This window comes from Blennius ocellaris, assembly GCF_963422515.1.
Source record: "Blennius ocellaris genome assembly, chromosome: 5".
NCBI lineage: Eukaryota > Metazoa > Chordata > Actinopteri > Blenniiformes > Blenniidae > Blennius > Blennius ocellaris.
This window is the reverse complement of record NC_137654.1, coordinates 29604727-29628212: the sequence shown is the minus strand read 5'-3', so window position 1 is coordinate 29628212 and position 23486 is coordinate 29604727. Positions and strand designations below refer to the sequence as shown.

General features: G+C 45.5%; 2 protein-coding genes across 2 annotated transcripts; both read right to left on the bottom strand.

The window, feature by feature from the left end:
- Positions 1 to 498: 498 nt before the first annotated feature.
- Positions 499 to 6367, bottom strand: LOC308130890 (proliferation-associated protein 2G4-like). Its single transcript, XM_080497400.1, has 13 exons — positions 6148 to 6367; positions 4839 to 4967; positions 4634 to 4739; positions 4331 to 4400; positions 3648 to 3740; positions 3510 to 3573; positions 3354 to 3432; positions 3180 to 3258; positions 2927 to 3060; positions 2706 to 2800; positions 2465 to 2592; positions 2313 to 2366; positions 499 to 1429 (listed from the first exon to the last, which is right to left on the bottom strand). Exons 1-13 carry the CDS (start codon positions 6233 to 6235, stop codon positions 1370 to 1372), a joined length of 1179 nt encoding a protein of 392 aa, XP_080353526.1. The 5' UTR covers positions 6236 to 6367; the 3' UTR covers positions 499 to 1369.
- Positions 6368 to 7160: 793 nt separating this feature from the next.
- Positions 7161 to 21457, bottom strand: erbb3b (erb-b2 receptor tyrosine kinase 3b). Its single transcript, XM_080496145.1, has 28 exons — positions 21335 to 21457; positions 18866 to 19020; positions 18577 to 18763; positions 17402 to 17527; positions 17242 to 17304; positions 16982 to 17100; positions 15943 to 16084; positions 15707 to 15820; positions 15500 to 15617; positions 15329 to 15402; positions 14853 to 14943; positions 14292 to 14494; positions 13974 to 14106; positions 13800 to 13893; positions 12585 to 12742; positions 12423 to 12479; positions 11749 to 11890; positions 11558 to 11677; positions 11362 to 11460; positions 11095 to 11280; positions 10861 to 11016; positions 10669 to 10744; positions 10435 to 10581; positions 10236 to 10333; positions 9989 to 10165; positions 9838 to 9909; positions 8530 to 8830; positions 7161 to 8452 (listed from the first exon to the last, which is right to left on the bottom strand). Exons 1-28 carry the CDS (start codon positions 21411 to 21413, stop codon positions 7638 to 7640), a joined length of 4302 nt encoding a protein of 1433 aa, XP_080352271.1. The 5' UTR covers positions 21414 to 21457; the 3' UTR covers positions 7161 to 7637.
- Between the last annotated feature and the right edge of the window lie 2029 nt (positions 21458 to 23486).

Sequence of the window (23486 nt, the reverse complement as noted above, 5' to 3'; positions counted from 1 at the left end):
AAATATAAATTAAGTTACCAACGCCTACAATTCTACTTTACTAGAGTTTGCTTGAATCCATACGTCAAAGGAGTAAAACAATGTTTTGTTTTTTTCCTTCTACTTTTTTTCCTTCTACTCCACGAAGTAGCTTGTTCATGTGGAATTTTTTCCCTGTAAACATGCCTTGAGATAACTGTTGTATATTGTGCTATATAAATAACATTTGATCATTTCTTATACCCGATTCATCCAGATCACAGTTGAATCTATTTAAGCATTACTTGTTGAAATCGCCAAAAAAGAAAAAAAAACGGGGTGCAAAGTTCACCAGTGCATTAAAGGGTAAACATGGAGACACAATCATCCCGGCGGTGAACTTAAGTCACCCGTTAACCTCACGAGCACATCCATGTAGTCTGATCACCGCTCGCTCCATCATTTCATAGTGAGGTGGGGTGTGCAAACCACCGGAGCACGTTTCAACCATCATCTGAACCAGAAACAAACCAACACGGATGATGTCAGGTGGTTTTTTAATGTTTCCAAAAATAGTCTCTGAAACTGGGGTTTGTTTTACAAAAGCATCCATATATTTTACCAGGTATGGAGATCTTATGTAAACACAGACTGTCAGACTCAGCGTGGCATCGCAAGACTTGATGCTGAACCCTTGGCAGGAAACCTTCCACAACCGAGAACAAAGTTGTTGTTTTTTTCTTTTTTAAACTTGTTAAATTACTCAAGCAGTAGGTCCTAAAATGTCCGTTTTAGAAATCGTTAGTCGAGTAATCTACAACAGTTGCCTAGTAGCACACACACAATGAACTAGTGCACAAACCTAAACAGGAGCGGAAGAAATGTGGTAATTAAGGTGAATTCAACAGTAATAAGACTCGTGCTTTTTCCACCTGCTTTATGACACCCGGGGCTCAAATGAGATGTTCCACACTGTCAGAAGGCGTCGGGTTATCTAAACGCCACGCGGTTACACAGACACAGTATTGTGCGTTCGTCGCCCCGGGCCGCTCTGTCAAACTCATTTTATTTTCCACATCTGCCACTACAGCCAATGAATGGGAGGCTGTGGCGGCCATACAAAACAAAAAAAAAGAAGAAATGGCCTCTTTTGTGATGGAATTGTGACCAGTTAGGAATCCAGGGTTGCCTCAAGGAGAGAACAATTTACTAGGTGTGTGTGTGTGTTAAAGGTGGAGTTGTGGAATTTAGGAGCAGCATCATCCCAGACTGACATCAGTTAGATTCAGAGGTATTCACAGCGGTTTTGACCACAAGTGCCTCAGGACAGCCGGGACAGAAGAAAAGATTTGCGACGTCTGTTCTTTGGGTCGTCAGTTGTCGGCCACAATTTATTGGAGGAAAGAAGAATCTATTCTGCAGCTTCGGTCTCCGCCGCCTGTCCCGTGGCGTTCTCCACCGTCTTTGAGGCCTTTTGAGGGAGGAGAGACGGAGGTCAGCGTGCGTGTTGAGAACAATTGTTTTTTTATTTTTTTTATTTTGCTCACAAAGTTTTAAATTACCTGAAAGAAAATCCTGCATTTAATTATACATTATTAATGAAACTCACCACAAACAGACAAAAGTTGAACTATTCCTCATTCAGCTATTCACTTTATGGTTCCTACACATTTTTCTGGCTGCAACTCATGAGCAACCACCAGTTGCCATGGTAACCAGAAGACGTGAATCACTGGCTGCTTTTATTTCTTGTTGATTTTAGAGCAAAAGAAAATAATTGTTCCAATAGATAGGAAAATGAAACACAAGCATATTGTTGTGTCGCCTGTTTGAAAAAGATTTAGGAGGAAGTACACACTTTAATTTTTGTTTACATCACAGCTACTTCCTCAATAACCGCACAAGAGAACAAATTAATCAAACACTTGATGAAATATTGGCAAATACAGATTTCTAAACAGACCATTGAAAGATTGTTTAAAAAAAAAAAATGTAACCAATAAAATCTGTTAAAAATGTGACTCTTACAATGAATCCTCTCCAAAATAATGTTCCTCACATGAAGCATTAGGCGCACATGAAGCGCTTCATGTGGGATGATCGCGAGTGAAAAGCATCACTTATAGTCCCTCCTTCCTCCTTTCCTAGCGTCAGTGTTTCCTCGGCTGAAGGAGGTTCAAAAGGAAGCATTGAGCCTCCTTTTCTTAGCTTATTGAGAATTCAAACGTTACTCATCACTTAACCACTTCTGGGATTAAGGAGAAGTGGGTAGGAAAGGAGATAGGAGGGATGATCCGGACGCACCGTAACACTCAGTCTTGAGCTGAACCTCCCCTTTCGCTGTCGTAACTCACCTTCTTTTTCTTCTTCTTCTGGGTCTTGCGGCTGGCGGAGCTCTGAAGCAAAGCCTTCAGGGAAAAAATAAAAAACAATGACTTCCAGAAATGCAAAGTCGGCTAAAAGCAGTTATAGAGTTGACAGAACGAGTCCAGTCCCTCCACCGTACCTTCAGGTCTGCGTCCTCCACCTCGTGCTCAGACTTGTACAGTTCGGGCTCGAAAAGGCTGTTTGTGATTCGCAGAGGTCCGTTGGCCATGAGCAGCACGGTGAACTTGAACTGGGCCACGAATTCACCTGGACGAGGAGAGGGGGCGACGTCAGCGACACGAATCGCAAGAAGAGGGTCGGCGGAGGGGGGGGGGGTTAAATGTGGATGAATGAAAGGCCGGGCTTCACGCCCCTCTCACCTTCCTTCTCGTGCAGCACGCTGAACGGCTGCAGCAGCTCATGTTTGGCACATTCCACCACACCCAGCCTGGCCTTGGCTTCATCCTCAAAAGCTCTGAAGAGACGAGGAAGGAGAAAAACAAGTTCCCAATCTTAACTTGAATTTTTACCATAAACTTTAGGTGCACGACCAGATTAAAGAGCGGAGGGACCCTCGGACGATGAGAAAATGAGAAGCTACCTCAGAGTGAAGGGCATGGCGTCGAAGCGCCTCTCCACCTCGCTGAAGAACGCCCGGGACGTCTTCATCTTCAGGCCGTACACCTTGCTGGGCTCCCGCTTGTAAACCGTGGTCCTCTGACCGCCGTCCTTGGCCTGAGTCACACACCGAACACACAGAACCGTCAACCTGCGGGATTCTTCTTCTTCTTTTTTTTCCCCTCCCCCTCCCGCAAAAAGAAAAAAAGGAGCAGGATCGTGTCGACGCGTCTCACCTTCCCCTCCCCGGTGCTGATCAGCACATCCACGGCGTACACCTCGTGCACTTCGAACTCCGCCTTCTCGTGGTCTTTTCTGTAAAAAAAAAAAACAATAATATGATGACGGGGGAGGGTCATAAGAGGGGGGGGAGGAGCACAGCGGTGAGCGATGGGATGATGCCAACTCACTTCTGCTGGTCCGTTGGGTTTTGGATGATGGTTTTCTCCCCGTCGATCACGTGCTGCTTGAGCTGATGGGACAGCATGCCTGCGCACACGGAAGCAGTAAAATGAAGCGGAGCGAGTCAGAAACGACACTACGGGTCGGCGGCGGGACAAACGCACCCTCGATCGGAGAGCACTTGAACGACTTTGCGATCTTGTTCCAGGCGTCCGTGACCTGCGAGTTCTGGCAGGAGGAGAGACGCACACGTGAGCGGATGCGACGCCATCCAGCTGCTGGAGGAGGCGGCGGCGGCTTACCTGGTTTCCGGGCTTCACGAGCCGGAGAGCCGCTTCGGCACAGAGGTGAGCCGCCTTGATGACGTCGGCCTTCCGTCCGGTCAGCGGGTTTTCCTGCAGAGACGGACGAGACAGTTGAAGACGGACAAAGGACGCGTGAGGCTGTATCATCAGCCAACTGACCCCTGTTGTTATAATTAAAATGATCTGAACAAGCTCCAGATGTACCAAAATAATTTAATGCATCCTAAATGCTGTATTAAGTTGCAGCGTTTGGAATTGAATTAATGAGGAATTGTTCAAAAATTCTCAGAGGCTTTCTAACTTTCCTGTTAAGAGTCATAAATGGGATGCTTGAATTTTAAACACAAAGGTCAAGTCCGGGGATGAAAAGCTGCACGGAAAAGTTTTCCCATTATAAAAGCATTTCTCTTAGTGACCGTCTTTTCCTCCCACGACTAAGAACCCAGCTACGCTTCAGGCGAGAATTCTCCGGGACGCTGTGGGTGTGACTGGAGCCAAACAGCATTTATAGACACGACAAAAGTTGAAACGGAAGCTTCAACCTTCAGGATTTCAACGCTGTGAAGTACGAACCCGACCCTGCCTGGATTCACTGCGATCACTTCAACTTTCAGTGCCCGATAAAAGTTTCTGGCGAAGGTTAAAGCAGCCCATGTGATTACCGCGACGCGAAGACATACCTTGGTCACTCCAACAACGAAGCTGTGAGCCACATTTGAGATGAAGCCGTCGACATGCACGCCCAGATCGCTGCAGAGGAGAGAAACCATGAGGCAAACGGAGCTTTCACGGATTTAAAACCACATCCTCTTAGGCCACGTTCGCACTGTGGAGGTTTAGATCCGATCGGGCAGAATTGGGACGCCCGTCTCATCGCAGATGATTGAAGGGGCACATCAGAAAGTGGACTGGATTTGATTTGGGGCACTTCCACCACACAGTGCGAACGTTTCAGAGGCCAGACAGGAGGAGCAGCAGCTCACATTTTGACGAGGTCGCCGTCCTTCAGGACCACGTCGGGGTCGCTCTTCAAAGGAGAGTAATGGCAGACGCAGTTGTTCACTGACACACAAGTAGGGAAAGCGATACCTGTGAGAGAAAGAGAGCGAGTGAGAGAGAGGTAGGAGGTGGTGCTGAGTCAGCGACGGCGACTGATGAAACGTGTGGAGAAAGAAAGCGAGGACTCACCTTTCTTCATGTCTTTTTCCTTCTTGAAGATTTTCCCAGTTTCGGCCGCGATGAAGGCGTCTCCCTTTTGACAGAGGCTGAGCGCCGATGTTCCGACTGCGGCCGCTGCCACCACCGTCTTTAGGGCCTCTGGGGGGGGCGAGATAGGAAGCCCCAGGGAGGGCAATACCACAGGTCAGGGGCAAAAAAAAAACTATCAAAATCAACTGTGGCGAGTTGTTTATCGAAGGCTTCAAAATTGCAGAATTATATATACTACACTAATAATACTTATTATTTTAATTCATGGATTAACGAAGACTGGGCTGAGATGAGGAGCCGTCATATATAGGCTCCACGTCTCTTTAAATAAAAAGATAAAAATATATACAATAGATCTGTAAAAAGTAAGCATTAGACGATCAACAGAGCTGAATTAGACAGTCCAACTGTTTTGAACACGCTTCTTGTAATTCCTGCAACTTCAGTGATTATATTTATTCATCTTTAAAGGCAAACACATTGTTTATAGGTGGAAATTACAACAGATTATCTGCATTTTAAGTTTTATGCAAGGCTACATATTCCAACATAAGGCCTGTAGATTGTAAGTAATTGAAATGATAATGACGAGCTATGAATTGTATTTGAGGCAACATGTAAAGTGTTTATAAGATGCTGATATGCACGTGTGGCCTTTCCTAGCATCTAATAATCGAAATACTCACAGTTGAGCTTTATGAGAGGTAGTTTATGGTAATAGATGTCGACATATAGGTGGTATATAAACATACTATTATTAGGTTATATCAGATGTCACCTAACTTCGTTGAGCAGGTTCCCTCGTACTACTACAATCATGACCTTAACTCACACCACGATCGGGCGTCTTTTCTTCACGTAAACGTGCGCGATCGTTTTATTTGCGCAGGTGTTCAGAGGCTGCAGGTGAACGTTTAATAAAACCCTCCTCAGATTAACACGGACACGCGTTGCCTTTCACTCCCACACTTTGTCATTGTTATCTGTTAGCGCTCCGCTGCTAACGCCTGCTAGTTAGCCTGCTAGCTCACCGGGGCTAACCGTCACAGCGACGTGGCCATTCACGCGCAGCAACCACCACGAGGAGGGTTTCTACCGGAGTATTTGCGACGTCCGCGTTGTGTCGGCGTCAAATTTAGGGCCTCCTTTGCGCCGGGAGCCGGCTCCGGTGGCCCCGCTGCGGCACATGGCACGGCAGCTGCCCGGGGAGGACTAGCCGCTGCTGCTAGCTGTACGCCACACGGCTCCCGCACACTTCCACCGAGACGAGGCGCGTTTTAAGACTCACGGTTCGCGATCTCCGCGCCCATCTTGTACTTCGTGACCACAAGGTCGTCGGCGATGGTCTGCTCCTGCGTCTCGTCATCTCCGGACATGTTGGCAGTGTGTCGGCGAACTCTATGTAACTTTTTTTTTTTTACCCCGGCGGGTGTCAGTCAGTCACAGGATGAACCACGCTGCTCTGAGAACCACCGGCCCACCCGACTCTGCCCGACTCCGCCCGAGTACCGCCGACTCCGCCCGAGTCCGGCCGGCACGCGCCGAGCGGCATCGACCGAAGACACGCGCCAAGATAGTTCACTCCTCTGCCGTCTGTGCTCCCAATGGTGTGGGGCTAGTTATTTCCAGAAAAAAAAAAAATGGCAGAAAAATAATAAAAAAAATTAAACAGCCTCATAGTATCGTAATCCATCATCAGTGTTGTAATCAAGACCATCTTTTTTCTCACTCAACATTTGTCTCTCTCGAATTTGAGGTGCAACAACCCTAAAGCATTAGTTTTTATTCTCACTAAGTCGTTCGTTTATTCTTTATTCCGGTTCATGAAATTCATTTTACTCTGTCAGCTTAAGCTTTAAAACGTTTCCAATACATTGATCATAAATATAATTCTCATTCTGGTCCAGGATAAACACTCAGTGATGATTGTATCTCAAAATGCCTCTTGTCTTCCCATCGTTTATGAAAATTAAGTTTTTATTGAATGTCAAAATGATTAACAAGCGGAAATAATCTGAAAACTTTGCAACTTTTAATACAAGCTGAAAACGTTGTGGTTTTTGGTCACATCGCACGAGCTTTGCGTCCGTTACGTTATCGGACTCAAAGTTGAGTTTAAACGAAACCGGAAGTGCGCTGAGGTCTTCCTCTCACATGTTTTTTCATCTTTGATCTGCTCGTCTCCAAATCGCGCGCGATCGATCGTCCATGGTGCGTTACGTCACTCGACGTTTCTTTTATAGTAAACCAGTAAAAAAAAAGAAAAGAAAAAGACAATTCACACCAAAACATCACCGTTCCTCAACATACACCGATTTTTTATTGTTTAAATTCAAAAACAAAATTCAAAATAATTGTAAAATAAAACTGCTCTACACAGATTACACATTTGATTGGATATTTCTGAAATAATGAGACAAATGTAAGTAATATTCATTGTTAACAGAAACCGTACATAAAACAAATGGTACATAACTATTTTTACTCCACAGCCTTAACAATGAAACATTCACATTATGCCAAACATGCTTTATCAACACACTATATTGCATGACGGACCTAAAATAACCTTCAGTGTATCGCAGTTCATCGCATCACAGTTTGTTGATATATATTCATTTACCATATAAAACAACTGAACAAAAACCAATGATGATCTTATTTAATTTTGTTCTCTTAGAAGCTCTTCATTAAAAAAAATATATAAAAGGTGAGAAATCTTAAAAGTTTCCAAGAGAAAGTGCCTCTTCATGGCAGTCTTTCTCCCAATCCACATTATTAGGTGTGTACAGCATCTGGTTTGAGAAAGAGCCTGCTGTGCCAGTAGTCCGGGTTGTCAAACGATGTGCTGCTGCCAAGCTCCCCCACGCCAGCGCACACCTTGATGTATTCCCTGATCCCCGAACACCTGCCACCGCTCGTCTCCTCGGCACCGGCCCTCCCCTTCGCCGGGAGGTTCTGATACTCTGCGAGCTCCCACCCGCTGGGTTCTGCTCCAAATCTGGCCATCTCCTCGTACTCCTCCATCTTCTCTCCCGCAGCTGTTGGCACATCTGGCCCGGGTATGACCGCGCTGCTCGGATCCCCCCGGTGAGCGGCTTGTTTGTTTGTGTTGTGGCGCTTTTGGTTTTCTTCCTCCTCCTCCTCCTCCGTGAGCTCCTTCTCATCCACCGCTCCTGTCTGGCCCGTTTCTTCTGTCCGCGCCACACTCTTTCCAGATGTTGGACTCCCACGTCTCTCCGCTGCCGGTTTGTCCCCCTCTGTGGAGTCGGATCGCCTGATGTCCATGTATTCATACCTGCCAATCCCCCGGGACGCCTCCCCGCAGTCGTCCACAGCTTTCATCTCTCTGGTAAAGTCTCTGGTGGGCGGAAGTCTTTCCGTGGAGCCTCTTTGCTCTGCCGCGGTTCCGTCAGAGGCCTCATGTGCCGATAGAGGATCTTCCCCCTGTGACGAGGCACTGCTGCTGGAGCAGGGCGGAGCTCCGCTCTCCGTGTTCATGATTTGATACTCCTGCGTGGGAATAATCACCTTGAGAAACAGATTATTCTTGAGTCTCGAGCTCCTTCGAGCAGAATGAGAGATTCTGGAGGCTGTGGGGAGAAGATTAGAGAGTTAGTTCAACAGAAGTCGTCAGGAGGCTCGGAGGAGTACCGCCTCACTGACGTACCTCTCTCAGGTGTACCGGGAGACCCCGGCAGGACGTAGCCATAGTGATCCACCTCCTCCTCCTCCTCCTCGGCCTCCGTCGTCCACACCTTGTACGAGGACGGACTCGAGGCCGTGGAAAGCTTTCTGTGTCGGCCGACGGGAGCGCGGTGGCCGCTCCTCTCCGAGCCGAACCTGGCCCGATGGAGGCTGCCGGTTCGTAGACCATCCCCGTCCAGCTCTGCCTCCCTGCCACCCACCCTGACCTCTGACCTCTCCGGCAGCGTACGCACCGAGCTCAGGCGAGACCTGTGAAACCACAGCTGAGACGAAGAAACAAAATGACGCTTTAAATGGGTCATCTCCTGCAGCTTTTCAACACTTTCACGTTGGTCTTGTTGGTCTAAAAGCATCTTAGTCACAGTTTATTGCACCAAATCCCAAATGAAACCTGGTTTCATTGGACTCTTTTAAAAAGTTGCTTAGTGGCTTGGAGACAGACGCATCTGTATGCAGATGTTTTAAATAACAGACTAAATTCTAATTTGTGGGCAATTTTTTGAAATGTGCATGTTTTTTAAAATGTATTTTTCTTATATGTTTTATGACTTTTATATGCCTGTTTTATTAGAAAATTTAATGCACTGCTGTATGTATTGGCCAGGACACTCTTGAAAAAGACACATTTAATCTCAACAAGGTTTTTATGGTAAAATAATAAAAAATAGAATTAGAATATTGGATCAGAGGAGCTGCATGCAGAATCTGCTGTGTCTGTGTGAGCTGGACTGGCTCCGCCCACACACGCCCATCTATGGGAAGAGGAAGGAAGTATTTCCTCTTGTGGCGCCATGTGCCAGAGAAGAGCTGCCTGATTGTGGGAGGAGTCAAAGGGGGGGGGGGGGGGGGGGCTACCTTGATTGTGATTGGCTAAACCCCCAATTACACTATATAGGGTTTGATTTCTGATTGGCTGGTTGGAGCAACACACTTTTTAAAACCTGGAACAAACCGGGGAGAGAGAGGACAGACTTTCTTCACTTCTGGGGTGTCGTTCCTGGTATGGAGATGATTAGTACGGCTGGAAAACTATTAGAAAGTGAATTTTGCATAATATGAGCTCTTTAACCATCCAAATAAATCGTCATGAAGTGTTTTCCTACATGAGATAATGAGGTACTTGCAGCAGTGGTTTGTAATATTGATTTCAGGGCAGCTATTGGCAAAATGTCCCAGTAATCCTGATTAAAGTGAAGCTCTTAAGCTAGACCACTCAGGGATGAGCTTTATAGGGGGTCAGTGTGTATCTGCATGTATTTCTTTGTGTTACCTGTCGTAAGCTGTCTGCAGGGCTCGGGGTCATCGGCAGGTATCCGACCGGTCCGCCCTGAGATGAACCGCTCTGTAAACAAGAAAGCAAACACCCTCTGCACCTACGGATCCATTTATCCATCTATCAAGCGCAGAACATATTTCCTTACTCTGTAGGAGTTAATGCGCGAACGAGACAAACTCCAGGACGGAGAGTGCTGCAGCGGCGGCGTCGCCAAGCCAGCCTCCAGCTCGTCCTCGTCTTGGTCTTCCAACTCCGCATCCAGGAGTCCTCGCTCCGATTCCCGACGGTGGATTTCACCTGGGGTGGCCTCTCCTCCGTCCACCTGCAGAACGACAGGAAGGTTCTCATGTCTTCGCTCAGAGTCGACGACGACGGCGATGTGGCGGGCTCACGTTGATGACGAGATATCTGGGCGGGTCTCGAGCCATGCGAGTGAAGTCGCTGGCCAGCTCTTTGAAGGTCGGCCTTATGTTTTCATCGATCATCCAGCCTGAACGGATGAACGGAACAACATCGTAGGTCAGGGGCTGAGCAACATAACGGAAAATCCATCCCAATGTCATCCCCGCACGAGAAGGAGTTCGGACGAACATTTGACCATGACCATGTAGACGTCGATGGTGCAGATGTGTGGCTGCGAGAGACGCTCGCCCTTCTCCAGCAGACTCGGGACCTCCTGCGGCTGCACGGACGCGTACGGCTCCGCCCCGAAAGACATCATCTCCCACACCGTCACCCCTGCACACGGGAGGACACGGCTCACCGACGTCTCCGGGACAGGCAGAGTCGATTTGCCGTCACCGAGACCCTGGCAGAACCTCCTACCGTAACTCCAAACGTCACTCTGATGCGTGAATCTTCGGAACAAGATGCTTTCCAGTGCCATCCACTTAATGGGCGTCTGGTTGAGGAATAAACGTGCAGGAAAACTTTAAGATATATGAAAACAAAACCCAACAAATAAAAAAAAACAAAAAACAACCCCGTTGGATCTGAAGCAGAGTGAGCGGCAACAACCTTGGTGTCTGTGTAGACGTATTTCTTGTCGTCGGGATAAAGCAGGTCTGCGACGCCGTAGTCAGAAATCTGCACCTGGTAGTCGTTTTTCAGCAAGACGTTGCGGGCGGCCAGGTTCCTGTGGACCATGCAGTGCTCCTCCAGATAGTACATGCCCTGAGACGAAGACAAGTTCACGTCCCGTCCGACAGCTCATTAGATGTAAAAAAAAGAAAAGAAAGAAGTTGCACTCACTTTAGCGATCTGCACACACCAGTTGAGCAGGCGCTGAGGGTCCAGGCTGTCTTTGCGCTGCCTGATGTGGTCCAGTAAGGACCCCTGTGAGCTGAGCTGGGTCACCAGCTGCAGGCCGCTGCCGGGGCAGATGCCCAGCAGCCTGACGACGTACGGGTGGTCCAGGCTGCCCATGGAGAGCATGTGCTGCACAGAATGAAGAAAGACCAACCTATTAAAAAAAAAATCTACCGATGTGAAGTCGAGACGTTGCTTCATCCGACTCACATCAGTGACCTCAGTGAAGGTCTGCCGACCCGAACAATCCAGGATGGTCTTAATGGCCACAGGGATCTTTACCGTCTCGCCTTCTGGAGTCCAAAATCCCTGAAACATGAAAGAAGCGTGCGTCTCAACACATTTTGTTTGAGAGTAGCCGCAGGCACAGGAATCGGGGGGGGGGGGGGGTTATCCAGAAACTCGCCTTGTGCACTGAGCCGAAAACACCCAAACCCAGAGCTTTGATCTTCTTCAGCTCCGAGGGCCTCAAAATGCGAGCGTGAGCCTTGGTGCCTTTCTCTCCCGGACCCAGAGGCTCGAAGCTCTGGAAGACGCAGAGGGCGGGCGATGAGAACGAGAAGGATCAGCAGAGTCAGCTGATGTGTGAAGCCTCACCTCGCCGCTCTCCAGGTACCGCCTCATGGCTCGCTTTTGACGGATGGCGAGGCCTCGGTGGTAGAGCAGGCCCAGGAAGAACAACGCCAGGCAGAAGATCAGGGCGGCCGGGACTCCCAGAGCGATTCCTGTGATCTGACCACTGCAGGAAGGAGCAGAGCAACACAGAGACTGATGACTGACGGCGTCAAATATCAACTACACCCTCAGATGCAAGAATAATATAAGAACAAGAGGAGGAGGGCATGTCCTGATGGGTACATTGGTACATTACTATTCCATGGTCTCAAATTGCTAGTTCATGGGGTCAAATCCAAAATTGCATTTTTTTTGTCTCAAATTACTATGTTGTCACTCCAAATTATTATTTTGAGGCCTCAAATTACAATTTTGTGGCCAATAAATAGTATTTATTGGCTTCAAATTACTATTTTGTGGCAATAATTAGTATTTCGTGGTCTCAAATTATTATGTCGTAAATATGAAAAGCTTCATTTTAATATTTCATGTCCAAGAAATAGTATTTATTGACATTACTATTTCGTGGACTCAAACTACTGTTTCATGGCCAGGAAATACTGTTTTGTGGCCTTAAATTAGAGACCCAAATATTGGTAAAAAGAATAAAACTTCAATGTAGTGCTTCTTGTTCTCCAGCAGGTGGAGATACTCACCTGCTCACTGCCAGTCTGGCTGTCTTTATGCAGTCATTTTTTCCTGGGCCAGAGCAGCTAAACAACACAAACACGTATATGACATAAAGCTTCACGGTAAAAGCATGACAGGACATGGAAACAACTGTTTAAAAACAAACAAAACAACATATTTCTGCTCACCCCTGAGTGCAGTTGTGGTGACACGGTTCACAGTGACCGTCCCTGTTGGGATATTTGAAGATCAGCCTTTTCTGTCCATCGTTGACGCCGCTGGGACAAGAGGACATGCAGTAAGGTCCATCCTGCAGGTTTAAACAGGACACACACTCATCTGCACCCTGGCAAACAAAGAAAAGGAAAGGGAGAAAAACGTGACATGAGATAATGACGAAAATGTCAAAAATGGAAGTTTGAAGCTGTAGATCTTTAAAAAGAAGATATACATCACATTTCTTTGAAGAGATTGGATCATCAGTCTTAAAATCCTCTATTAATAATGGAATTTGGTATTTTCTTTGTTTTCCTACTATAAAAAGGACAATTTCTAGTATTGCAAACTATTTAGATTTCCAGTAGCAGTTAAAGACTAATATGTACACTTTTAAATACATTTAGTTTCACATGATGAAAATATAAGCATAAGAGGAATGTAAAAACAAATAAATTTTTTTGAAAAAAATCAATTCAAGTACTGGTTTAATGATGACAAAGACGTCAAGTGAATTAAATAATGTCGTCACGTTTGGTTGGGTGTTTCTAACATTGTTGTGAATGGCAGCTCTGATCCACAGAAAACAAAGCAAATACTTACTCTATTTTTTAAAAACAATTACATTAAATGCACTTCGGAGGATGTGGGTTTTTTTTAAAAAAGGAAAGGAAGATAAAGGGTGAACAAATGTCCTCTTGCACTTCAGAGTTTCCCTACAATTACAACCCTTTATCAGAAATACTTAAAATTTCAGGCAATTTTTACATTCATCTTCATTCAGTTTTGAGGTTGAATAATATCACTATGTGTAATTCCACAAGTCAGCACTAGAAGTGGGCAGTTCGGTAACAAAAATGTCTCTGTGTTAAATAAATAATTGGATTTCTTGACTGTACCCCCCAAAAAATGACGAAAAATTATGTAAGAGACTAAAAGTTTTGTCGCCTCACAGCAATATGTCCCCGGTTCCATTCCTGTTTTGATCCTTACCATGTCACGTTTGCATTTTCTCTTCGCGCGCGCGCGCGTGTGTGTGTGTGTGTGTGTGTGTGTGTGTGTCTCTCTCAAGGACTCTCCTGTCCAGGATGTCATCCGGGAATATTTGTACTCTTTTGCCAACTCAGCAGTTTTAGAACAACCAATACAGGTAATGAATTCATGTGAGTGCGACAGGTTGTGATTACCGCTCCGCTGCAGCTGAGTTTGCTCCTCTGAGCTTTACACTCGGGGTGACACGACACACACTCGCCCTCGGGGCTGGCGAATTCCCTGGGAAATCTGTGGTTGGGGAAACAAACCCAATTTAACACATAAGAGGAACTCGAACAACGCGAGTTCAAATACGTTTAAGCGCTCACCCGGTGTGAAAGTTACAGCCGGCCACACACGTGCCATTTCTGCTGTAGTTCCTGCAGGACAGGCACTGGTCGGACCCGGGGCCCCAGCAGCCCGAGTCCGAACACAACGGGTCACAAACGTGGCCTCCAGCAACTGGACGTCGGAGGAGAGAAACGGCGTTTTACTCAAACCGGTGGGGAGGGAAAAAAATGGTGAAGAGTGAGATGTTCTGGCGTGTGTGTGTGTGTGTGCGCAGGCAGTCTGAAGTGACGGATTGTTTTGACCGCGGCCTCAGCTGGCCGCCATCACAGAGGTGTTTGTGTCTGCGTTGGCCTCACCGCAGTCCGCCAATGGCCTGTTGTTGCTGAGGTTGTTGACTCGGACCCTGCGACCTCTGAACAGCTGCGTCCAGTTCACCGTGTGGTGGAAACAGAGGTTGGCATTCTGACTGATGTAGACGCTGCCGTCGCTGATTTCGCGGAGCGAGCGCAGGCCCAGCGACGTGAGGGAGGGGATGCGCATCACCATCAGGGAGAAGCGCCTTCGCTCGGGCGACACAGACACACGGTCACAATCGGCGACAAAACAAACAAAAGTTAAACAAATACAAACGTGCCAGAGGTGTGTGTGTGTGTGGACTGCCAGCCGGGAGTTTGAAACCCCTGCCTCGTAGTTTTTTCTAACCTACTGACTTGCTTGAAAAGTAGTTTTTATTCCTAAAACACTTTATGCATCCTTTATATAATCTATGCACAGAGCTCCGGACTTGACATCGGAAATAAATATTGGCCACAAATTCTGATTTCTTAGAGGTGAAATTAGTATTTTGTGGCCATGAAATGTGAAGAAGTCATGACACACTCATACACACATGTAGACACGCCGCTTATCGCCCTTACTTGTACAGCGACCTCCCCTGAATGGTCGTCAGACTTGAAAACACGGACAGGTCATTCAGCTCTTTGGGCCACGACTGAATGTTTAGAATATCTGAGAATATAACACAGTGAGAATGTTAAAAAAAAACAACACAATTTCAACATTCATAATTTACATCACTTTGCAAGCTGAAAAACTGTAAATCATTGCGCAAAGCATTGTTTTCATCTGGATTTATGAGTGAATCGGCAGACTTTAAATGTCGTGAATCAGTTTATTACACAGAAAACTGTTCAGTAGCCAAGAGCGTCATTGAGAGGCTCAATACACCACCTTGTGGTGTTAGCTTGTATTGCAACTTATGCCGTGACATAACAGAGGCAGCTTTGAAATGACAAATTTAAATGAAAATGAATACATTTTCTAAAACAAACAACACAACAAGCATAGCTCATTATTATTACTACAATATCAACAAACTTAATCACAAACAAACCTGTTATTTCCCTGACGGTGCGGAAGACGTCCAGCTTTTTAGCGTCGAGCGGCGGGATATTTTTGTAGTCGTCTCTGAAAACGAATAAACACACTAAGTGTGCTGACTCTCAAGTCGTGTGCGATTTTTTATTTTTTATTTTTTTTTTCAACCCCGGAACAGAAAATGTACCCAAGAATCCCAGTGACCAGGAAGTGCAGGCTGCCCTGGATCTTGGTGCAGTTGACGAAGCTGTCGATGTTGCTGGAGTCGACGGTCTGTCGGTGCTCGGCGCCGGTCCCTTCACACACTGCAACAACCACCAAGAGGAGTCATTTCCGCAGTGATTCTGTCACTGAATCCAGTTGAAACTCAAATGGAGATTCTTGTGGCGCGAACCTTTGGGGCAGAGTCCACTGCAGGGCTCGCACTGCCTCTGACCGTCCCGCTCCACTTCCATCTTGTGCAGGGGACAGACGCTCACGCAGGAGCTGCCGTCCACCACGAAATGAGCTGCGAGCGGGAAGAGAAGGAGCAACGGGCAGGAAACATGTTTAAGGGGAAAAAAGTCACATTTGTTATTGGGCCTACAGCAACAAGTCAACAAGCCAAATGAAACAAGGGGACAGACTCACTGGGACACTGAGAGACGCAGATTGAGCCGTACTGGTATTTGGCGTTTGGGTTCGTCTCCATTTGAAAGGTCTGCTTGTTGTAGATCAGCGTCTGAGGACACTGGGGGACACAGGCTCCGGAGTCGTTGAAATGACGACACGCCTTCAAAACACAAAATTACATTCGATGTCACAGAGGCGTCCGTCCAGTCTGAGCTAACGCTGAGGTGCAGGGGAGCAAACTGATGAAAGGTACTTCACAAATAAGAGCCATAAAGAGCAAAGAATGGCATTAAAACACTGTACATAAGCAGCTGCTTGTTTAAATAGAAGATAGAAAAAAGAGATTCAAAGATTCAAACATACAGCTCCAATCTCAGTAAATTAAAAAAAATAAATCACTTTTTGAAAAACGTCTTGAAGGCACATAATAATAATAATAATAATAATAATAATAATAATAATAATAATAATAATAATAATAATAATAATAATAATAACAACAATAATAATAAATAAATAGATTTTTAGTCATCATAAAAAAATAGAAATAGCGAGCGGCCACCGGTGCATTGATAGGCTAGATTCGAAAATATTAAAATTCAATGTACATAGAAAGCAAGACTATATTTTAAGATTACAAACCAAGATATATACCATACAATCAAATTGATAATAATAATAGTAACAATAATAATAATAATAATAATAATAATAATAATAATAATAATAATAATAACGACCTATCCACATAATAACAGAATGTGAGTTTCTCAAAATGGTTTAGAAGGAAGTAGACATGTGCAACCTGTGGCAGTCTGCATTTTTAATAATTTTTTAGGCATTTTAAGAATCCTAATTCTTAACATCATCAGATTTTCCCAATTCCAGCACACAACACTACTTCGGTCCACACTGTAATATCTCAAAAGTTCAGATGATACTATATTTTATACAGGCTTTTTGATTTACTGATAAGATATATATGTTTAGGATCATCCGCATTTTTATTGGAGTTCCCGTGGGAAAATAAGAAACCATCCACTGACGAAGCACTTACAAAGCAGTCCACATCCCGAGGGCCTCGGCATCCCGCCGCACACTCGATGTGACAGCAGCCTCTGGGGCTCGTCCCAAAGCAGCGGCCGTTACACTGCGGGGCGCACACCGTCTTCGTCACTGAGACACACAGGAGACACCGGCAGAGCTCGTGTAAGTGTGGCATGTCTCTTTCTGTGTGCACATCTTCATCGCCGCGAGTCTGACAGGAGGGGATGGCGGGGAAACGAGGAGGACTCAAATAAAACACTCGGTACTCACAGATCTGACACTGTTTCTCGTTTGGCCCCCAGCAATAACCTCCGCAGGATTTATGACAGGGACCTGAGAGAGCAGAGGAGGCAGAACAGCCACCAGGGTGCGTGAGGGAAAACGCACAAATCGTTTGAGGCGTGTGAAACGGGAGGATTCAGACGGCAACCTCTCTCGCCGTTGTGCTGGATGTCGATCGGAGCGCCGCCGTCCCTGATGATGTCCTGCCAGAAGATCCACGGGCCGTAGGTCAGGTACTTATTGTTGATAATCTGCACTCCTCCCTCCAGAATTTCTGTGAGGAAATAAAGACAAGACAATATCAAACATCACTGTTAAACACATTTTAGTTCAGGGGCCACACTCTAGCGCCATAATAACCTTTAAATTTCAACTTTTTCTTTGTTGAGGCGCAGAGTGCACGTGATGAAAATGTCACAAAACCAGATAATTACAACTGAAAATGATAACAATCTCAACACAAAGTCAATTTTAACGAAACCTTCTGGTGCAAAATACAGTAAAATATCCAGAAAACTTCTCCTATAGCTGTTGCATTATGGGTATCTTTACAAACTGCCCCCCTCCTCCCACCCTTGGAAGCCCTTTGGTTTAAAAATCTTCATGATGTGCTTGATTGGCGCCTCTTTGGGGCCAGTTTTGGCCCACGGGCCTTATGTTTGTCACCCATGGTTTAGTATCTCTGCCCACAACAACGCCTTATAAATCATATAAATTAAGCTGATCACTAATGTAGAGAACTTAAAAGGCCAAATCATCCTTGTACTTTGTTTTATTTATGACGAAATGTTTCAAGAAAAGAATTTGCCTTTGACTTCGGAATGACTGAAAATCCCTTAAATTTACTTGGTTCTCCGGTGAACTTGGCCCGTATTTATGTTTACGTCATGAAAAGCTTCCAAGCTGTTTGATTTTAGGGTCCTGCTATTACACATTTCAAGCTCACTGAGAGAAAACATTGTGATTTAGTGGCATCGAGCTGATATTAGCGATTCCTGTATTTTTCCTGCTTTGACAAGTCAAACTGTGGTTCAGCTACATCGTAAGGATTTTAAACAACCTGATGTTTTCGGGGGGGGGGGGGGATTATGAGAGAGGAAAGACTAAAATTGAATCCATGAACGTTTTGCAATAAATCAACCAACTGCAGGTTTTCCTTCTCCTCTAAAAGGCGTTGAGGAACAACTCTCAATGAGCTGCAGCTGAAAAAAAAAAGAAAAAAAAGGGATCTACTCTAAATGTTTTCTTTATTATGTCTTCCTCGGCTTTCAAAGGAATGAATAACTGCACATTTCTGCCGCCAGTATTTCATCTCCCATTAACCTGTCAGATTGGTGAGGCCCAGCTGCCGCAGCCCGTTGGAGCCGTCCTTGGGGTAGTTAAAGAAAACCGAGAGGGCGAAGCGTCTCTCGTACAGGCTGCTTCCTCTGACGACCCGGAGCTGCCCCAGGGGGATTTCCTGGACGTGGTTCATGGCGATGAGGACGTAGCCCGTCACCTCGCGGATTGTCTGCGCGGGGGGAGGAGGAGGAGGAGGAGGGAAAGAGGGTGACCCGCAGATGTGAGAGCCAAGAAAACAGTGTGATGGTTGAAGACGGCCGAGGGGGTTTACCTTCAAGAAGGAGAAGTCCCAGTTGCTCTCTATCTGAGTGATTTCCAGGTTCCCCATCACGATTTCACAGCCGTCGTATCGGTCCCTGATCAGGTTGTACTGATTCTCCTGCGAGCCGGTGGAGCTCAGACCGTTCTGTGTACCGGGACACACCTCTGAAACGAGAATAGAATAGAACAGGTTTGCATGTTTTCCAAGTCCCTTAAACAAACTTCACGTTGTCAGTTACAGTGCTTGTAGTGAGATCTTTGTCTAAGAGGTCTTATAAAGCAGTGTAAAGTTAAATTACAGGGTCAAAATTATAATCAGGTGACACTAATAGTCAAGAATCTTTATACTGAAATATTCTGCATGAAAAGGTAGAAAAAAAAAGTAAAATACTTGGATATTAGAACATTTTAACTGTAATATAACTTTAATATGGCAAACATCCTTATGTGCCTCTTATATGTGTCATCAAATCATACATACTCCATCATTTATATCTTTAAAAAGAGAGATCGTATAGTTTTCTGTTTGGTTTGGCAAAAATCTAGACGTTTTCATCATGTATATGTAGTGCCACAAAATTATTTCTTAAAAAAGTTTAAACTTAAAGGTTATTATGCCACTGTTTTTCCAGTCCGGCCACCTCAAGAGGAAACTGGTCTGCTTGTGGCCCCTGAACTAAAAATGTGGTTTAGTCTAGTCTTTTTTGGACTCTGATAGAAAAACACAAGTGCCACACAAAAAGGACTCATAGAATCATTGAGCCTATATTGGTTATATGCATTTTATTTACGAAGTTCTCACGTTCAACCCAAGTTTGGATTTCCAGTTTGAAGCATCAGTTGGGTGACGTAACGTGGAGGAACGAGACGTTTTCACACACAAGGGGTGGCTAAATATACCAGTAGTCCATCTCTCAACGTGAAATACTGTACTCTGTGTGGATTACATTGGGAGGAATGTGCAAGTGTCCTGATAAGGTCACATGCTCAGGGGGAATTCGTTCACCCCTGCTTGCATTGTGTCTGCGGTATTTATGGACTTGGTGAGTCTCTCTGACGTGTGCTGGCGGCAGAATGTGACGTGAAGCCGGTCCGGGCCTGCGGCTGGTGGAGTGGAGGCCGAGGGGGTCGAGGGAGAAGAGGGAGAAGAGGGAGAAGAGAGAGAAGAGAGAGAAGAAGGAGAAGAGGGGCTTCTCCCAGACAAAGTGCCTCATTGTGACAAAGCTATAAATGTGGACAGTGTGTCTCGCTGACTGAGGAGTGATGCAGTGACAGACAGTGCTCCTGTGTGTGTGTGTGTGTGTGTGTGTGTGTGTGTGTGTGTGTGTGTGTGTGTGTGTGTGTGTGTGTGTGTGTGTGTGTGTGTGTGTGTGTGTGTGTGTGTGTGCGTGCGTGTTTCTCTGAGATCATACCAGAAGACAATGAGCCGTGTGTGAGTTGGACTTTTTTTTTTTTCTGGCAGCGAGACGGGAAATATCGTGAACGGAAGGAGTCGTACACACCACCAGCTCCGACCGACCGACCGACAAAAACTGCAGCTCGGACCCTCCACCCACAACCCCGACACACCTGCAACGCCAGTCTCACTCTACGTCTGTGTCGCTCGGATGAACCTGACGCTTCCAGCTGCAGGGATTCCGCTGAGGCGACGACTCCTTAGTGTCTTTAAGAGACGTTGCCAGATTTGCGCTATTGGAATCTGATTGTACGAACAAACAACATTCCAATGCATTCTCCTATTCATGCATTCTTCTTTTCTCTCTTGCAAATCCACTGGTGTTAAACAGAATTTAAGCAAATCTAAAAGCGGAACCATTTGCAGAACCAACACACAAGCTAAGCTTTTCCATATAATATAATAAACATTGAGCCAACTATAGAAAATGAAGACTTGCTCTGAGCAAATGAGGCATTTCCTCTCTTGTCTCACGTGTAGTAATGACCCTTCCCTTTTACGGTAATTACATATTTTATAGACATTATGAATAGTTCAACCAGTTCAGAACTAAGGCGTTTATCCATTAAAACTCTTGCATAAATGCAAAAAATACTGCAAATGATGGCAAAAGCTGCACAAGTAACCTCAAAACGCCCTTGAAACATCAGAAAACCATGGAAGACGTACGAGTTACAAACTCCACTAAATCCCTTAAAGAATGCAAAAAAGGTTCGCTGAGATAAAGCAGCGCCATCCTCTGCAGTTCTTCACATACATGATGCAGTAAATCTCATCAGCATCAAAGAAAATTCCAAGTGTTGATGTATGAGTGCAGGACAGAAGCTTTACATTAAAGGAATAACAGCTGTGCAATTAGAACCTAAGAACTAGAGTGTTTACACACTGCAAACCATCCGCATCGACATGCAAAACACAAGTGAATCGCACGTTATGAACAGTATAGGATCTGATGAATATTTACCAACAGGTGAAATCAAACCCCCCCCCCCCCATTAGACCTGGAGTGGAATATTTCCGTACCTTCATGTGTTTGGTTCGACCCGGTTTGCAGCGTCCAGGACAAACACAAGCACAGCAGTAAAACTCCCCGACGGTCCATGATGACGGAGATCCTGTTTACCCAGATTTGAGCATATCACACGAGTTCAGGTTGTCTTCTGAACAAAAACAAGGCAGAATCACAAAGTATGATTTAAAAAAAAAAAAAAAAAAGGAATAATAAAAGATCCACAAATTATGATAAGTTCCAGAGTTTTGAGAGAAAGATTCAACGTGTAAGACAAACGCAGCTTGTCTCAAACCTAAGTGGAAATCGCTCCACTGAGAAAAGAGCAAGTTGCATGTTATTCTGATGCTGGGATTTCCCTCCCTGAGGGAGGCACGTGATTGGCCAGCAGCTTGATTTATTCACCAATCAGAAGTCGGTCCGTCATTTTTTTTTTTCTCCTTTCACTCTGAGCTGCAGCCTCAGTGAGAGACACACTTTATAAGATCCTGCAGGATTAATGTGTGATATTCAAAAGAAACACAGATCCGACAGTGGTTAATCTGATCGGATGATTTATTATAAACTTAAAAGATTATAAAAAAAAAAAAGAAACATGCAGACTGAAGTGTCACACATGCATACAGTGACAGCTAATAGCTGCTTCAGATGTAAATTGCTGTGCACCAGAGGGAAGAGTGCCTCTGCAGTTGTTCTGCCTTCAGCTGCTGCATGTGGAAGCAGTGCTGCGCTCTGCCAGTCTGCAGCCGCGGCTCTGAGTGGCCGTACTGTTCCCCCCTGTAAAGAGCAGTATTGTCCCCCGCAGCCCCGTCAACTGGTTAATCACCTCTTTGATGCGTGCGGAGCGGCCTGTCACAATGGCGCACATTGTCAGGCGGGCAAGTGACTTCTGAACGCAAAACAAGAACTTGCTTAATTTGAAGGAAAATGGCCCCGGAGCAGGAAAGATTCCTCAGCAGGGAGCTGACAGTGAAAGTGGGTTTTCTCCCACTAATGGATGAATCTCGGTAAACGCTTCTGACAGATGTACTGCTAACCTCATGTTTTCAACGAGGGACTCAAACAGCCGAACAATTCACAGCTTGTTCGTATAAGAGACTTATTTGGGAAGTTTTGCAGGCATTTTAAATGATGGGATTTCCGATAAGCGTGAATAAACCAAAATGCAGAAAGAGTGAATCGTGTCCTACCGTGACCAGGTTGAGTTGACGATTCATCATTTCTTTTAATTGTGTATCAGCCCGAAAAGTGAATTTAAACTCAAAAAAATTCTCTCCTCGGTATGTAGTGGAGTTCGATTCTTGTTTTTTTGCGGTTGAATTTGCACATTATACGTATGTACAAGGGTTTGGAGGCATATCCCACCTTTTTATACAATCAATTGAGATCAGCTCCAGCCTTTTGAACTTTAAGACATTTAGAAGACGGATGAGGGATGAAACTGTCTCCTCCCTGAAGTTTTCCGTCCAGCAGGAGGAGACAGAGTCTGACGAACAGCTTCAGGATCTCATCGCTGCTTCAGAGGCAGTGAAAAGTGGAAGCAGTGTTTACACAAATAGGATATGGACTTTTTTCCCCCCAAACATATGCAATTATTGAGTTCAGATTTTATTTATTTTTTAATAGAAATGATTGCATTTCATTCTAATAATCAAATACGGATGGATTAAATCTTTGCAAAAAAAAAAAAAAAAAACGAGCCATTGAATCAAAAGAATTATTACTGATGTGTTGCGATATAAAGTGTATTTAGGTTATTATTGTTATTGTCTGTTTCTTGTCCAGTATAAAATGCACAAAGTTGGAGTCGCAAGACAAAAAAAACCCAACGCATTTTGGCAATCATTTCCAGACGTCTTTCAGTAAAGGTCTGGAGACTTTCCCCAGTTTCTGCAGAGTCTGGCACTTTGACGACGCCACCATGGTGTCAGCCTCAGTGTCAGCCCCGGTGGCCCTGTCCCTTCCAAGGCGAGCTTGTGAGGGGTGCCTGCTGTGGCCTTTTTGCAGTTGCCACTCCCTTCAGAGATTGATGAATTGATTGTGGGGCTGCTGCCAGTGTGTCTGTGCCCTGGGCGAAGGTGTCCCGGTTACGGGTGGGAATCCCAGCTATGGCATCCGCCCTGGGGCTACTATTGTGGCCGTCCTGCAGGGGGCCCTGGGGGCTGG

What these genes read in the sequence shown, in the direction of transcription:
- erbb3b (XM_080496145.1), bottom strand. Translation starts at nt 21,413, where the DNA reads ATGGACCGTCGGGGAGTTTTACTGCTGTGCTTGTGTTTGTCCTGGACG. An exon ending in GTCGAACCAAACACATGAAG is followed by an intron (nt 19,021 to 21,334) that starts GTACGGAAATAT and finishes TTCTCGTTTCAG; the next exon opens with AGGTGTGTCCCGGTACACAG. An exon ending in CGCGCATTAACTCCTACAGA is followed by an intron (nt 9,910 to 9,988) that starts GTAAGGAAATAT and finishes TCTTGTTTACAG; the next exon opens with AGCGGTTCATCTCAGGGCGG.
- LOC308130890 (XM_080497400.1), bottom strand. Translation starts at nt 6,235, where the DNA reads ATGTCCGGAGATGACGAGACGCAGGAGCAGACCATCGCCGACGACCTT. An exon ending in GGGCGCGGAGATCGCGAACC is followed by an intron (nt 4,968 to 6,147) that starts GTGAGTCTTAAA and finishes CGCCCCCCCCAG; the next exon opens with AGGCCCTAAAGACGGTGGTG. An exon ending in AACCCAACGGACCAGCAGAA is followed by an intron (nt 3,259 to 3,353) that starts GTGAGTTGGCAT and finishes TTTTTTTTACAG; the next exon opens with AAAAGACCACGAGAAGGCGG.